This window comes from Cheilinus undulatus, linkage group 12 (assembly GCF_018320785.1).
Source record: "Cheilinus undulatus linkage group 12, ASM1832078v1, whole genome shotgun sequence".
NCBI lineage: Eukaryota > Metazoa > Chordata > Actinopteri > Labriformes > Labridae > Cheilinus > Cheilinus undulatus.
In genome coordinates, this window is record NC_054876.1 from 5,015,355 (window position 1) to 5,031,203 (window position 15,849).

General features: G+C 40.0%; 1 protein-coding gene across 1 annotated transcript in view; it reads left to right on the top strand.

Annotated features, from left to right (window-relative positions):
* Positions 1–14,560, top strand: part of esama (endothelial cell adhesion molecule a) — a 145,829-nt gene extending 131,269 nt beyond the window's left edge. The window contains exons 2-7 of the mRNA XM_041800606.1: positions 884–1,035; positions 7,627–7,828; positions 7,907–8,062; positions 12,103–12,225; positions 12,386–12,521; positions 12,637–14,560. Coding sequence (XP_041656540.1) covers positions 884–1,035; positions 7,627–7,828; positions 7,907–8,062; positions 12,103–12,225; positions 12,386–12,521; positions 12,637–13,177 — 1,310 coding nt within the window. The 3' untranslated portion in view covers positions 13,178–14,560. The remainder of the gene's footprint in view (positions 1–883; positions 1,036–7,626; positions 7,829–7,906; positions 8,063–12,102; positions 12,226–12,385; positions 12,522–12,636) is intronic.
* Positions 14,561–15,849: the final 1,289 nt, after the last annotated feature.

Consider the following 15,849-nt stretch of genomic DNA (forward strand, 5'->3'; position numbering starts at 1 on the left):
AGACAGAGTTGTTCGTTTTTAGTTTTAGATGATGTAAAACATTTGCATCTCCAATGCAGGATCATAGCAGTGATGTGCAGTTGCCCCCCCCTTGTGGCCCAATTGTCGAAGAACGCGTGCTAAAGTGCCCTCTTTGGAGCCAAAGCACATGCTAAAGTGCCCTCCTGGTTGGCAAAACACACTAAACTGCCCTCATGGGTGATTAAAAAACACTTAATTGCCCTCTTGGCTGGTTAAAACATGATAAACTTCCCTCTCGGGTGATAAAAATGCATGCTTAAGTGCCCTCCCGGTTGGTGAAACACTGCTGTTGCAATGACTTTTATGTTGGGCCCTTTTTTGATCTATATTGAGCCAGAACTATATCTCACAGAACCAGTTTGGATTATCTGGTGCTAATATGGTGTTAAAATGCACTAGAATACAGGAAATGGCTTCTACTTTATTGAAAATGTTCTGGGGGTAGACCCCCAGACCCCCTAGTGATTTATTTATTCATTTCTGTGTTCTTCACAGTCCAACGTTGAATCTACTCAGTTCTTGTGAATGCTGATCCCAACTACAAACTAACTTGAGTAGTCTGTCTAGTTAGTCTGTTTTAAGGCTATATAATGTGCCATTTGTAGAACATATAAACATGTCTAAAGTGCCCTCGAAAACACGCCAAACTTAGTGCCCTCTTCAGTGGCGAGAGTGCGCTGTATGTGCACACCACTGGATCATAGGACAGCATCTCTGCAAAAACAAACATCTATCTGTTGATTTTACTTAAAAATATAACAGTTATAATTCTCCATATAAACCGTTGTATTTCTCTTTTATAGATGCAGCTACATTGATCTGTAGGGACTAAAATCAGTTTTCCTGTCTTCTCTTTCTCCAGGCGTGTGGGCTGACCTCCAGATACCTGAGACCAGTATAGATGTGATCAAGGGTCGGATGGTGGTGCTGAAGGCGTCCTACAGTCCTGTACCGGGCGGAGATCCGAGCACCAACACAATCCTCTGGAACCTTGTGTCTGACCCTCCACAGATGGTAAGAAAACTCCAGAGTCTCACTTCAGTGGTTCATAGTAAAGTGATCAAATCTGCTGAAATCTCGTTCCAGTATCCACATCATGAACCCTCCGTCCCGGGCCGTCTGTGGGTATAATATGAGGGATTACAGCTACAAAGGGTGTTTGTCTCTTCTTATACTGTTAATCTGCCAAAGCTCTACCTTTATGAAGCCTCAGAAAATAATCCAAGACAAAAAGGCTTTAAGCTTCCATACAACCGTTGTGTTATTTCTTTACTGCTCTGGTATGCAGCTCCCTTATGAAAGGGTTTCTACAGAGTCACTGGGGTGCTGTTGAAGAGAACCCCCAAAAAGTTGGGGCTATGTGGAAAATGTAAATAAAACAGAACTGAGTGATTTTCAAATCTCTTAAATCTGTATTTGATTTACAATAGAACGTAAACAACACATCAGATGTTTAAAATTAAAACTATTTTACATTTCATGATAAAATGATAGCTCATTTTGATTTGATGCCAGCAACACATCTCAAAGAAATTGGCACAGAGCCATGTTCACCATTGTGTATCAACCCCGTCTTCCTTTAGTAACAGTCTGTAAACATCTGGAAAGTGAGGAGACCAGTGAAAGGAGTTTTGTCCCGCTCTTTTCTGATGCAAGATTCCAGCTGCTCAACAGTCCTGGTCTTCTTCCCTAAGGACTCCTCTTAGCTAGATGTGCCCGAAAGACCTCCAAAGGGGGGCATGCGGATAAGATGCCTGAACCACCTTAACTGGCTCCTTCATGAAGGAGCAGCAGCTCTACTTCTAGTTCTCTCTGGATGTCTGAGCTGCTCCCCCTATCTCTAAGGCTGAGCCCAGACACCCTCTGGAGAATACTGATACTGGCCACTTGTATCTTCGATCTTTCTGTCTTTTATCAGAGTTCATGACCATAGCTGAGGGTTGGGAGGTAGATCGACTGGTAAATCGAAAGCTTTGCCTTTCATCTCAGCTTCACCACAACAGTCCAGTACTATGCCTGCAGTAGTGCTGATGGAGGGATTATATATCCTGTCTGGTCTGAGGAGACCCCAGGATCCCCCAGAAGAAGTTGTAAAGTGTCTAAGGGAGAGAGAGTTGTGGGGAGGAAGAAGAAGGATGATCAACAGGACATGACATCTGTATTTTCTGAAAAGAAAATCAAGTTTTGATTAATCTGACCACAGAACAGTTTTCTGTTTTGCCTCAGTCCATTTTAAATGAGATTAAGATTTATTTATGGGTTTTTTAGTGCCTTTATTTGATAGAGGAGGACAGTGAATAGAGCCAGATTCAGGAGAGGGACATGCGGCAAAGGGCCATGGGCAGGATTTGAACCCGGGCCGCCTGTGTACATGGGTTGGACCTTAGACCACTAGGCTATCTGCGCGTCCCAATGTGCCTGTTTTTGATGCAGTGGCCCCTGAGGGACTGAAGAGCATGAGCACCCAGTATTTGCTTTGTCCCTTTTGCAGAGAGATTCCTCCAGATTCTCTGACTCTTTGATGATGTTATGTACTTAGATGGTGGGATACTCAAAATTTTATTTTGAGGAATATTTTTCTGAAAATTTTAAGATGCAGTTTTTCACAGGTAAGTAAACCTCTGCCCATCTTTAACTCTGTCTCTCTAAAGCAGCGGTTCTGAGAAAGGGGTCCCAAGATGCCCTAAAAGATGCCATGTTACACCCATTTTGCTAAATTTTAACCAGTTTTTATCATTTTTTTCCCACCAATTTTGCCAATTTTAACACATTTTTGCCACTTAGAACCCATTTTTTCCCATTTCAGACCCTTTACAACACTTTCTTTCTGCCAGTTTTTACCACTTCTAAACCAAGTTTTTCCACTTTACACCTATTGTTGCCTCTGTTGACCCATTATTGTCTCTTTTAACCACTTTGTACATCTTTAACTCCCATTTCAACCATATGTCACTATTTGATATGCTCATTTTTGTCGGTTTATCCCATTTCTCCCATTTTCTGCCAGTTTTCCTGTCTTAGTTAACCCTTTTTGCCAGTTTATATCAATTTTCATCCCATTTCTTCCAATTTTCCTCCAATTTTTGCCAATTTAACACCATTTCAGTCACTTTGTAATTCCCCTTACCACTAACTATGCCTGTTTTTGCTGCTTTAACCAATTTTTGCCACTTTATGCTTATTTTGTTTGCCAATTTTATCAAATTTTTGCCACTTCTAACCAATTTCTGCTATTTTAAAAATACTATTTCGTCACCTTTTTCACCATTATTAACCTATTTTAGCCATTTTTAACCATTTTATTTCTCTTTTTAACAAAAGGGATTTGAACCCATTTTTAAGACGGATATCTGCCACACAAATGAATCAAAAATATACTTGCTTCTTTGGTGAGAGTGGTTATTTTTCAGGTTGTCTGCACAAGACTCTAGATTGTGTATAGCTGTGTTCAGCCACCTTCAGGTACGGTGGGGGTCCTCAGTCTCTTGCACCTTTATTTGTGGGGTCCTGGGCTAAAAAGGTTGAGAACCCCTGCTTTAAAGTAATGGCTTTATACCCAGTTATGCTAGTGACCTGTTACCAGTTAACCTAACTAGAGCTCTGTGTGGGACGCTTTTCTTAATCCCACTCCTGCAAACTGAAGTGAAAGGCACAACACTTTTGGATGTAAATATATTAGTTGTTATGGCACCATTTTTGAACAGGTACACTCAAGAAGTTTTCTGAGAGGTATCAGGGACAATTGGAGCAACTGTGTGGCGTGCAAATCAACACAGACAGACACATCGCCAATTATAGTAGTAAGAGTAAAATGCTCCTCCAGCCATTTATCGTTAGTACTTTTTCAACCTTCTGTTACCCAGTCCCTACTTTTCTGAGATGTGTTGCTGCCATCAAATTCAAAATGAGCTTATGTTTTTTATTAAATGGTAAAATGTCTCAGTCTAAACATCTGTTATGTTGTTTATGTTCTATTGTGAATAAAGTACGTTTATGAGTTTTGAAAATCATTGCATTGATTTTATTATTTACAAAACATCCCAACTTTTTTGGAATTTGAGTTCTCCTTTCTTATTTTGCATATATGACCCCATAAAATCCGTGTACTATAGTGAGAGAGTATTTGTGCATCAGAGTAAAAACAGTCCCACATTCATCCCGCTCAGATTATGTTTAAATTCAGTGTTGTGGTCAAACATGAAATGAAGCCGAGGGCTTTTGCGTAAAAAGCCGTCTCTGTAAATCTCCCTGGTTATTTCACTCATTATCTAGAGACGTGGTCATGACTCAGCTTACGTCTCTGTGCGGCTCAGATTATTGAGCTGTGCAGATGGACGACCTAAAAGAGGATCATAAATCAAACAGAAAACAAGAAAACAGAGCACACGGAGCTGGGAGAGACACAGTTGATTAAAACTCTCTCCATCCGGTGCGTCACTGTGCCGTACAGTCGATCGTAGCCAAAAAAGATGAATCAAAAGAACAAACTGTCACTGCCTCAAACACACCTTTATAGCACAGTTACGTGTGCTTACAGTCATATCCACTCCGTGTTCAGTCCAGCAGCTAAACAGACGTAATCCTTTCTGACTAACTTCTTATTCAAAATAGAAAAACTGGCTCCGGCTCATTTTCTCCAACTTAAAATAGTTTCATCAGGATGTTTTTAATCATTGACGAGTGAGACTTTTCCTCAGTCACTCCCTGTCTGTCAGCTGGTTTTTGGCCCTCTGATGTTCTAAATGACTTTTTAGGAACTCAGCGTCACTTTTTGGCATTGTAGTAGTTTTAATTTTTACATGCTGCTTAAGTCACCCCAGAATAAATAACTCAAAAAGCTAAAATTATGCAAGTCTGTAAGGGTTATAAAAGGTACTGCTTTTGTAACATCTAATAAGATACGGTAGTTGTGTAACTCTGGGTTATTTCATAGATGTTACATGCAGGGATCAGATCTCTATTTGTAGAACATTTGTAGCTGATTTTTGTATTTTTGGGAGGTCATCCAGGCTCCCAGTAGAGGTAATCTAAGGACACTTTATTTATCTCTATGAACAGATATCTGCTTTATGTTGTGATGCAAAAGCCAACTGGTGGCAAAGTCTGTCAGATTACATGAAAATCATTGACTTACACAGCCTACATAGACTGGTAGAGACTAGAACAGTGATACTCAACGTGTGGCTCTGGAGCCACGTGTGGCTCTTTTGTGATTATCTGTGCCTCTTTTATGTCTTAATTTAAAAATATTAGTCCCCCAGAAAACCTTAAGAAAGGGAAACTTTTTTCCCCTTTATACCATTTTTTGCCACTTTTCACCCATTTAGGCTACCTTTTGTCATTAAATACCACTTTTTTCCTACTGTTTGCCCATTTTTTGTCACTTCTTTTGCCACTGTTTCCCTATTTTTTGCCACTTTGTTCCAATTTTTGGCCCTTTTTCACCTTTTTTGCCACTTTTCTACCTTTAAACTACCTTTTGCCATTAAATACCATTTGTTTCATTTTTTCCCCATTTTTGCCTCTTCTTTTTGCCATTTTTTCCTATTTTTGCCTCTTCTTTTTGCCCTTCTCCCCCAGTTATGCCTCTTCTTTTAGCCATTTTTTCCCCACTTCTTCCTCTTCTTTTTGCCATTTTTCCCCTTTTCACCATTTTTTGCTAATTTAAGCATCCTTTTGCCATTACATACCACATGTTTCCTATTTTTTGCCGACTTTTGCCACCCTTGACTGCTTTTTACCCATTTTTGTCACTTTTCACTCATTTTTTGCCAATTTTGGATCACTTTTGCCACCTGTAATCCATTGTTTTGCAACTTCTCACCTATCTTCATCCACTTTTTATCCCAATTTTCACCCATTTTTGCTGCTTTTCGACCATTTTTGCCATCTTTAACTTATTTTTATTGCTACTTCAAGCCATTTTTGCCGCTTTTCACTGCTTAGTGTGTGGCTCTTGCAAAGGTTATTTTTCAACAATTTGGCTCTTTGGTTGAGCAGGGTGGAGTAATACTGGACTAGAATAATTTATTGCCCTTACAGGAATGGATTAGGTTGTTTAAAATCATATTTATAAGGGTACATTTTTAAGAATATTTTAAGAATTTATAAGAATAATAAACAAAATGGCTGACACCAATATAAATAGTGTGGATGCCTGTTTTTAATGTCCTGGCCCCTGAGGGCCTGAAGATCACAAGAATCCAATACTGACCTTCAGTCTAGTCCACAGGTGTCAAACTCAAGGCCCGGGGGCCAAATCCGGCCTGCAAGATCAGCCGATCTTTCTATTATAACTGGCCCACCAGTATGAGGTCAGTAGATTTCCTCCAGTAAACATGTAAACTTTACCTTGATGATTTTAAATATCCTATTAAATTATAAAAATGTGAAAAAGTAAAGCATGAAAGATGTTAGCTTAAAAGTCAGGAAGGTGAGAAAAGAAATTAATGTTGTTATTTCATATTTTCAATTTTGCTTCTCACAATTCTGACTTAAACTTATGATTTTGACTTTTTTCATGTTTTGACCTTCGAGATTCAAAATTCTAAGTCATATTTTTACCTTTTAACCTTGTGATTTTGACTTTATATCTCATGCAGTTGCCTTTTAAAAACATTATTTTGCCTTTAAACTTCCTGTTTTGACCTTTTGAACTATTAAGTTTGACTATTTTATCTCAGACTTTGAGCCTTTAAACTTGTCATTTTTACTTTCTTTATCTCAGAATGATTTTTTTTCAGTGTTATTTATATTTTTCATATTCTACCAATGGTGAAAATGAGGGTGACAGTTTATGTTTCAATGTTGTTAGGCTCTTAGGTAAGGTCTAAATTCAGAATCCGCGACTGACTTTCCCAATCTTGGCCTAAATAGTCCGGCCCCTCAGGACTTCTCATCTGGCCCCGGACTCAGTATGAGTTTGACACCCCTGGTCCAGTCCCTTGCTCACAGAGATTTCTCCAGATTCTCTGCATCTTTTGATGATTTTATGGACTGTATGGTGGGATATTTAAAGTCTTTACAGTCTTTAGTTCAGAGACACTCTCTAAAATGCTGCTTTTATGCCCATCTTGTTACTGATCTGCTGCCAGTTAACCTAATCAGTGGAAAAATGCTCCTCCAGCTGTTTTTCATTAGTGTCAGTTACTTTTCCAGCCTGTTCTTGCCCCCTCCTTACTTTTTCAAGAGGTGTTGCTGGCATCAAATCCAACTGTTTCAACATCTGATGTGTTTTTTGTTTTCTATTGTAAAAAAGGTTTTGCAAAGCACTGCTCTCTGGGTTTATTTGCATCCTACACAGCAGCCCAACTTTTTTGGAGTCAGGGTTGTATCTGACTATTTGATTCATAGAGTAGAAATGGAGTTTCATGTAACTTTGAGTACTTTGTCATGCATTCACCAACTGTCAGACAAATTCAAAGCAATCATTGTTTCATGTGCAGTGGATGTAAGGCTGGAAAATCCCTCTGAACCTTTGACCCAGGATCTCTGCAGCACGCAACAGTATCCACATGGGTGTCTGTCAGCTGGTTCCACAGGTTTCTGCATCTTTTACTACCTTGTAAGTTTATTTCCAAGGTGTATTCCCTGTCCTTTTCCCAGGTCATCTCCTTCACCAAAGGCTCCATCAACGTGGGCAGCTCCCAGTTCCAGGGCCGTGTTGGTTTTTCAGTCAACATGCCGTCACGGAACGTGTCGATTTACATCAACAACACGCAGGAGTCCGACTCAGGAAACTACCTCTGCCATGTCATCATCCCTGATAATCCTGGTTTCACAGCTAAACTCACTCTGGACGTGAAGGGTAAGAAACATACCAGAAAACACCAAATATCTGCATTTTCAGCTGCTTTATAACTGAAGTTTAATGTTTCTGTCTCAGTGCCTCCTGATGTTCCCAAGTGCTCTCAGTCAGGGAAGGCAGTGCTGAAGGGAAACGTGACTCTCAGCTGTGGGTCCAGCTCTGGGAAGCCGAGGCCGCTGTACAAGTGGAGGAAAACCAGTCCCACCTCTGAGGTCTTCTTCTCTCCAATGCTCAGTGAGTGCAACTGGCACAAAACCTGATTGTTGTTCTAGATCAGTGGTGCTCAACTCTGGAGCCACATGTGGTTCTTCTGTGATTATCTGTGCCTCTTTTATGTCTTAATTTTAAATATTAGTCCCCCAGAAAACCTTAAAAAAGGGAAACTTCTTTTGCCCCCTTATACCATTTGTTGCCAATTTTCACCCATTTAAGCTTCCTTTTGTCATTAAAAAACACTTTTTTTCCGACTTTTTGCCCGTTTTTGCCACTTTATTCCAATTTTTGGCCACTTTTCACCATTTTTGCCACTTTTCTACCACATAAGCTACACTTTGTAATTAAATACCATTTGTTTCATTTTTTCCCTATTTTTGCCTCTTCTTTTTGCCATTTTTCCCCATTTTGCCTCCTCTTTTTGCTAATTTTCCCGTTTTCACCATTTTTTGCCCATTTAAGCATCCATTTGCCATTAAATACCACTTGTTTGCCGATTTTTTTGCCCATTTTTGCCACCCTTGACTGCCTTTACTAATTTAAGTCACTTTTCACTAATATTTTTGCCATGTTTTTGCCACTTTTGGACCATTTTTTTTGTTACCTGTAACACATTTTTTGTAGCTTCTCACCCATTTTTTTTCCACTTTTTATCCCTATTTTTCCCATTTTCACCCATTTTTGCTGCTTTTTGACCATTTTTGCTTTCTTTAACTTATTTTCATTTTACTTCAAGCCATTTTTGCCACTTTTCACCATTTAGTTTGTGGCTCTTGCATAGGTTTTTTCATCAATTTGGCTCTTTGGTTGAGCAGGGTTATGACTGTTCTAGATCATGTTTCTGACAGACTTAAACATTAATGACTTTCTTCAGGTTCTAGAGCCTGGCCAGTGTAATGAAGCCACTTTTACACCCATTTTAGAGGAAGAAATCACAGATAATCACTATAAAGGCTTCTAGACAGATTTTCTTCTGAAAACAGAGGTGGTTTCACATTAGGCACCCAGCCAAACTCAAGTAAACAATCCCAAAGTCACAGTCCTTTGTGAGCACAAGCTGACAGGACTCATCTGTGAGTAGAGCTGCAAAGGCAATTGTAAGCGTCCCCTGTCTTTTCAATAACTGTTGTATCCATGCAGCTCAGGCTCACGTTATCCTCTGAGCTACACAGAAGACGTTGAAGTCTTTGTTGGTGTTTTAAAATAACATCATCCACAGTCAGCCGCTCTCTGCTATTACGAACTCTGACCCGGTGCTTTGCATTGTGGGTAACAGTAGGCGAAGCAGACTGGTCAAATGCATACTGTGAAATTTTCCCGAATAAGTACATCACCGGAGTATTTTTGGCAGACTGCAAATTTTGGGCGAATCAGTACACACTGCTAGTATAGTAGGCGAATTCGAAAATGGCCTGTCTTCCTAAAGTGGTGCCACAGTGTTTCCTCTTCTTCTTCTTCTTCTTTGCAGATTTGCAAACCAACTCCATGCACACTGCCACCTAATGTAATGAATATTTACATGCAAAACTGTGATTGGGCATCAAACAACGTCACTAATGTGAAAGCAGACCAGCAGGAGAGAGGGGGAGGGGGAGCAATCATACTCTGGCATGGTCCAAAGCAAACTTTCCTGGTATTAAAATGCTCTAACAGACAGATGTGTGTTTTCTATCAGGACAAGCTTTGATTTGATGAAATTTGGACCCCAAAGCTAAGTTCAATTTGGTGGATGTGAGCACAAACATACTGTACTCCTACATTTTGATTCATGTGGATTGGGAGGGTTCACAGGTAGACTCAGATGGGGCCAGCTCAGGTAATCAACCCCTTTGATGCCGAACTGTTTGAAAAATCACTGCAAAAAACCTTGTATGCCCCTATAGTAGATAAAGTGCCCCTTTTGGTGCCATCTATATGGAGACAATTTGTCAAAATGCCTCTAAAGTGTCCTCTAAGTGGACACAATTTGACAAAGTGGTCAATTTGGTACATCTTTCGGGACAGAATTTGTTAAATTGCCTCTTAAGTGCCCTCTAATTGAAAAAAATGGACAAAGTGCATCTTAAGTTCTATCCAAGTGGACAAAATTTGGTTTATTGCCCTCTAATTGGACAACGCATGACAAAGTGTCTCTAGATTGCCTTTTAAATGGAGAGTACATGATGAATTGCCGCCCAGGGTTGTTTTAAAGTGGGCAGGATGCCCTCTCAGTGGGTGAAAGCATACGTCTATAAGTGGAGAAAATGCATTGAAGTGCCATAAAGTCCTTGGTGTAAAGTTTATTTTCACTGGCATCCTCCTTTGTGTATCTGGTCAATCATTGGTTAAAGATTTTTTTTTTTTATTCTTGGTCTTTTTTTTACAGAGGTTTATTGAGTATAATCTTAATAAATTAGTATAATCATAGCCAGGATTTTTAACTGTTTCACAAGAAAATGGTAACCCTTCGAACCATTGTTCTCCACTGCACACAGTAGGTGCCCTCTTTATCATTTTCACCTCCACCCCTCAAACATCCTGAGTCTGGAACCATGCCCGAGTACAGGGCACTCAGCCAGTAGAGTTGTAAAGCCAGTTTTTAATGTCTACTGTCCCTTCAAAACCCGTTGTATCTGCTCAGGATGGACTCAACTCATCCTCTGAGCTGCACAGTAGGAGCCAATCCCATTTCTACCCCTTCCCCTTGAAACAGAGGGGTAAGGAGTAGGGGTGAAAACCCCTCCTTCGGAAATGAGACGCCACTTGATTGCTGTTTATCATCACACATTGCCGATAAAAAGCTGCATCATCAGAGGGGGCAATAAAGCTTCAACCATCTCTCTCATACTGTGGATCTCCATTTTGATCTTCTCTATATCTTTAAACAGTTAATAGCCCTGATTTACACGTGTACATACACTATACTCCCATCCCTAGCAGCTAAGGATGGAATATATGAGAAAACACAACTGTTGTATACTCTATAATTATTTATAAATGCTAAAATATTTTTACAATTACATTCCTCCTTTGTAGTTCACTGCACCATTTCACAAGCGAATGCATTGCATGGTGGGAAATTCATCATACCCCTTTGTTTCAAGTGTGATCCAGTGTTAATTTTGGCAGCTATTTTTAATTTTAATGTCTTAGTTTTAGTTTTTAAATGAAATGCATTTTGGTTTTAGTCACATTTTAGTCATTTCTATCCTTTTTAGTTTTAGTCTAGTTGTAGTCGATGAAAACTCAAAACATTTTAGTCAAGTTTTAGTCTATAAAAAGTCCTCACATTTTAGTATTTACTTTTAGTCCAATTTTTTTTTTCTTGCCTAAATCTGGTACCAAATCATGGTAGTGTGTTCTATGCACTGGTCAAACCTGGGGTCCCTGCTTTCTATAGCTGAGAGGCAGAATAGATTCAGCTGCATTGTTTATTGACATACTTACCCACAGTGTAGAAATATCATGGATTTTGAATGTCCTATTAAAAAGACATTATATTTTAGTCTAGCTTTAGTAATCTTGATGGAAACTACACTTAGTTTTTGTCAGTTCTAGTCATCACAGATCTATTTTTGTTAGTTTTGGTCTAGTTTTTGTCATGGAAAAAAGGCTGTTGACGAACATTTTTAGTCATAGTTTGAGTTGACGAAATTAACTCTGGTGTGATCCTGAAAAATCTTTCCTTTCTCTTCCTCTTTCTTCTTCTTCTCAGTTGATTTGCAAACTATGTGCATACTGCCACCTGCTGTATTGGACTGTGCACATACATCGGTGTGTTTTAGCATTCAACGGTGGTGTGAAAGCAGAGCAGTGGGGGAGATAATTGTGCTCTGGCACAGTGCAAAACTATTCATGCCTAATCTGAAAGTATCAGGCCTTTATGATGTACAATTTCTCCAAGATGATCATGTAAATGTCTTCAGGTTGAAGCTTTCCTAAAGAAATGGCTTTATTTTGGAAAATGTCACATTAGAAATTAAAAGGTGGCGTCCATGTTTCATAGTTTTTGGTAAATTAAACACTTGTGATGTGTTTGCATGATGCTCACCTGTATTTTTTGGTGTTTGCTGCTCTTTCAGATGAGAAGAACGGAACTCTAAAATTGAGCAACCTGAGCAGCAACATGTCAGGGAAATACGTGTGCACGGCCAGCAACTCAGCGGGGTCAGAGAGCTGCTTCATCAACCTGGAGATCAGATCCAGTGAGTCACTCTCAGCAGTGCAATGACACATTCAAACATGCCCTGAAGCTTTGTTTCTTTTTTAAAAAGTCATTTAAGAAAACTTAGGAAGAGTATTCATACACACATGTTGCAGTCATTTGTGCTTTGCTGACAGTTTGTCCCATGTCTCTTCCTGTAGCCAACAATGGTGGGATGATAGCCGGTGCTGTTGTGGGCTCCATAGTTGGCTTGATCTTGCTCCTCCTCCTCGCCTGGTTCTTTTACCTGATGAAGAGACGTAGAGACAGCGAGGACGACATGGCCAATGAGATCAAGTGAGTTTAAATCAGTAACCATTACTGTTTTTTTCCTTATTCCTTCTCTACAGTGAGTTCTCCCAGTTTAGATTTTACGCCTCTGATTGAGCTAAAGTCCATGTTTGCCCTGCAGGGAGGACGCTCAGGCTCCAAAGCGCGTTTCCTGGGCGAAGAGTGGCATGGGCTCGGACATCATCTCCAAAAACGGCACCCTGTCCTCCATCGCCTCCAGCCCCCACCACAAAGAGCCCCCCCACCACCACCACAACAACCACCACCACCACCTGCAGCAGTACCCTCAGCGTCCCCCCTCCGACACCGCCTCAATCATCACCGCCACGGGCAGCACGGCCGGCTACAGACCGTCCCGCCACCACGGAGCCTCCACCCCGACCCACTACAGCTACAACAACAACACCACCCTCCCCCGCGACCAGCCCGTCCCCTCTGAGGCCAGCACCAACGGGAGCTCCCTGCCCAGACCGGAGCGCTACACCCAGCTGCCTCAGGCCCAGGCCCTGCCGCAGACCTACGGCCAGCCGCAGCTGCAGCTCCAGACCACGCCAATCCCACCGCCGCTGCCCACGTCCACCGTCACCGCCTCTAACATCGCCCGCATGGGAGGGGTGCCCATCATGGTGCCTGCACAGAATCAAGCCGGATCTCTGGTCTAACGCAAAGACAGACGCGTACTGTCCCTTTAAGACATCAAAAGGGTCTTATTATGTTTTTTAAAGGGAACGCTTCGACTCCTATTTAGCAAAAATTACATTTTAAAAAGATCACGATGCTTTCATGGCGAGACTGCAGACACGGACTGTCTCCTTGCTTTACATATACTCAAATCTTTTATATTCTGTATGCACTGTATACATGACCAACTATGTATGGATCTAATTTTCATACATTTGCCCTCTTTTTCTACTTTATCTAAGCATTTCTAATGTTTTTTTATTACCTATCTTTTAAACATTGTACTCTATTTTTCTTCCTGCCATACTTACTCAAACAGAACACCAGGAGGCTCTTAAAAGCCTCATCTTCATCATCATATTTAGGTAAAATCTACCTTAAAGAGTTCAATTTAAAGCACATACATTTCAGTACGGTTCAGAGGAGAAAATGTAGCTCAGGAGGAACCTAGTGAGGCCTGGTTTTTACTAAATTAAAACCTATAAATGAGAGTATTTCTGCAGAGAGAAAGATAAGAAGACAATATACATATGATCAAGTATCCTAATCCTTTTCTTGGCTTTACTTCTGTCAGCGGTTCAGCTTATAAAATGCTCTTTAAACACAGATTAGGGAAAGCTTCTTAGGATATCGAGCACCATCCAGAGCTGCAGTTTGGTGACTTTGCTACACCCACACTTGAGTTGTTAGAATTTTAAGTTGCCTGCACATTAGAAATTGTAAATATGATATTTATTTTGGTTGATTTTGGTCCATACGGCAGCCTGTGTGGGACATTTTATTGAGTTTATATATTTGCCTGCAACACTGGATACTGAACCAAAGATATACAGTATGTCACACTTTGTTATTATTCATTTAAACTTTGTTTTATAGTTTTGCTTAAAGAGGAATGTTTGATTTAATGTGATAAGAAGCTTTCAGATTCACTGCCAGAAGCTTAAAGTGCATTTTAAACACACTTTAAATCCACTTTTGATTAATATCTCCTAAAAATCCTTTACAAAAAGCTAAAAAAAAACATACAAATAAAAGCTCTTTATTGAATTTAATCATGTTAATGATATTTTACCATTTTAAAGAAGATTAAAGGAGAGAAATAAACAATCTTAATCCATCATGTTTTATAAACTGGAGATCAAAAGTAGATGTAGCCTCTTGGATCTAGAGATTTTTTTTCTTTTTCCATCATTATCTGGTTTTATTTGGAGCCAGGAGTGACAGGAGTGAAAAAGACCTCCTGCTAACCTGGCACGCCAGATGGATTTGTTTCACACATCCATCTGGAAAACTTCTGATACACAGCGTTTGGAAAAGGGCAGAGGATTTGAAAAAATTCGGAGGGTGATTGGATGAACGTTCTGTCTGTTACATTTTTACGAGCCAATCAGAGCAACAGAACGCGTGACGTAGCTGCTAACAAGCTGCGCCCCTACCGAAGGAGTAAACTCCCTATAGAACTGCATAACATGAACCATGGCGAGTGTAGACATGTCAGCACACGACTTTTGTCGTTTCTGAAAAGAAAACAACTCACTGCTGTTCCTTGTTCTTCTTTTAACAAAGAAATGTCCTCAAGTTCTGATGAAACTGGCGCTTTAGCAACATCCACGCTTATTTCTTCCACCATAACACCGGCCCCTTGTTGCTGCTTGCTTACGCCACGACTTTGCTGCACCCGAAAGTACTGCTCCTGATGCCGATTGGTCCTGTCACTTTCTAACAGGGCCCAAACGGTTCAGATGGGAGCTTTGCAAGTTGGATTCACCAGTGAGAAACACGGGAACGGGCGAATCCATCTGCTTATAATCTAGACGTGATGAGATAAATGTGTAAAATTGTCCATGTCATTGATTGTGTAAAATGGATGGACTTTAAGAAATTTTTCTAATATTAATATTTAAAATATACATATTTCTTAGACCAACTTTAGGGACTACAAGTAAAAATAGCTTAAAGATGCACACTGAACCAGGGAGTCCTCTTCCATCCTGTTCATTATATTTTCTATAGTAATATTATGGTCACGCCTCACAGTCAGGGTTTCTCTAACTGAGTCGCTAACTTCACTCATGGTGCAAAAGCCTCTTTTACCCAAAGACATTCTGGGAAAACTCTGCAGATTAAGGAATAATTGTCAAATTATTTCATTACAGTGACAAAAAAACTCAAAGTGATTGTGTGCTGTTCACTTACACTAAAAATGTGTTCTATTAACTCTGAAATATAGATCCAAAATAGTTGTTTGGAAATTGTATGTTTATACAACTCATTTTTGAGTGTCCCTCAACCGTCTGAAAGGTGCATTTTGACCCAGAAAGTGATGTTTAACATGGTTCAGTCTATTATCTCTGCTATATTGAAAATGCTCCCCACAGTCAGAACTTCTCTAACTGAGTCAGTAACTTCACCCATGGTGCAAAAGTGTTGCTTGCCCAAAGGCATTCTGGGAAAACTCTGTTGATTAAGCAATGATTGTCACATAATTTGAGGACAATGCCAAAAAACACTTCAAGCACATTTTAATTAAAACTAAAAATATGTTCAACCTACTTGGAAAAATTTAAAGAAGCTATTTTAGTTGTTTAAGTGAACACAACTCATTTTTTAACCACCTTTACCTGTGTGGTAGACATATTTAACCATGATCATC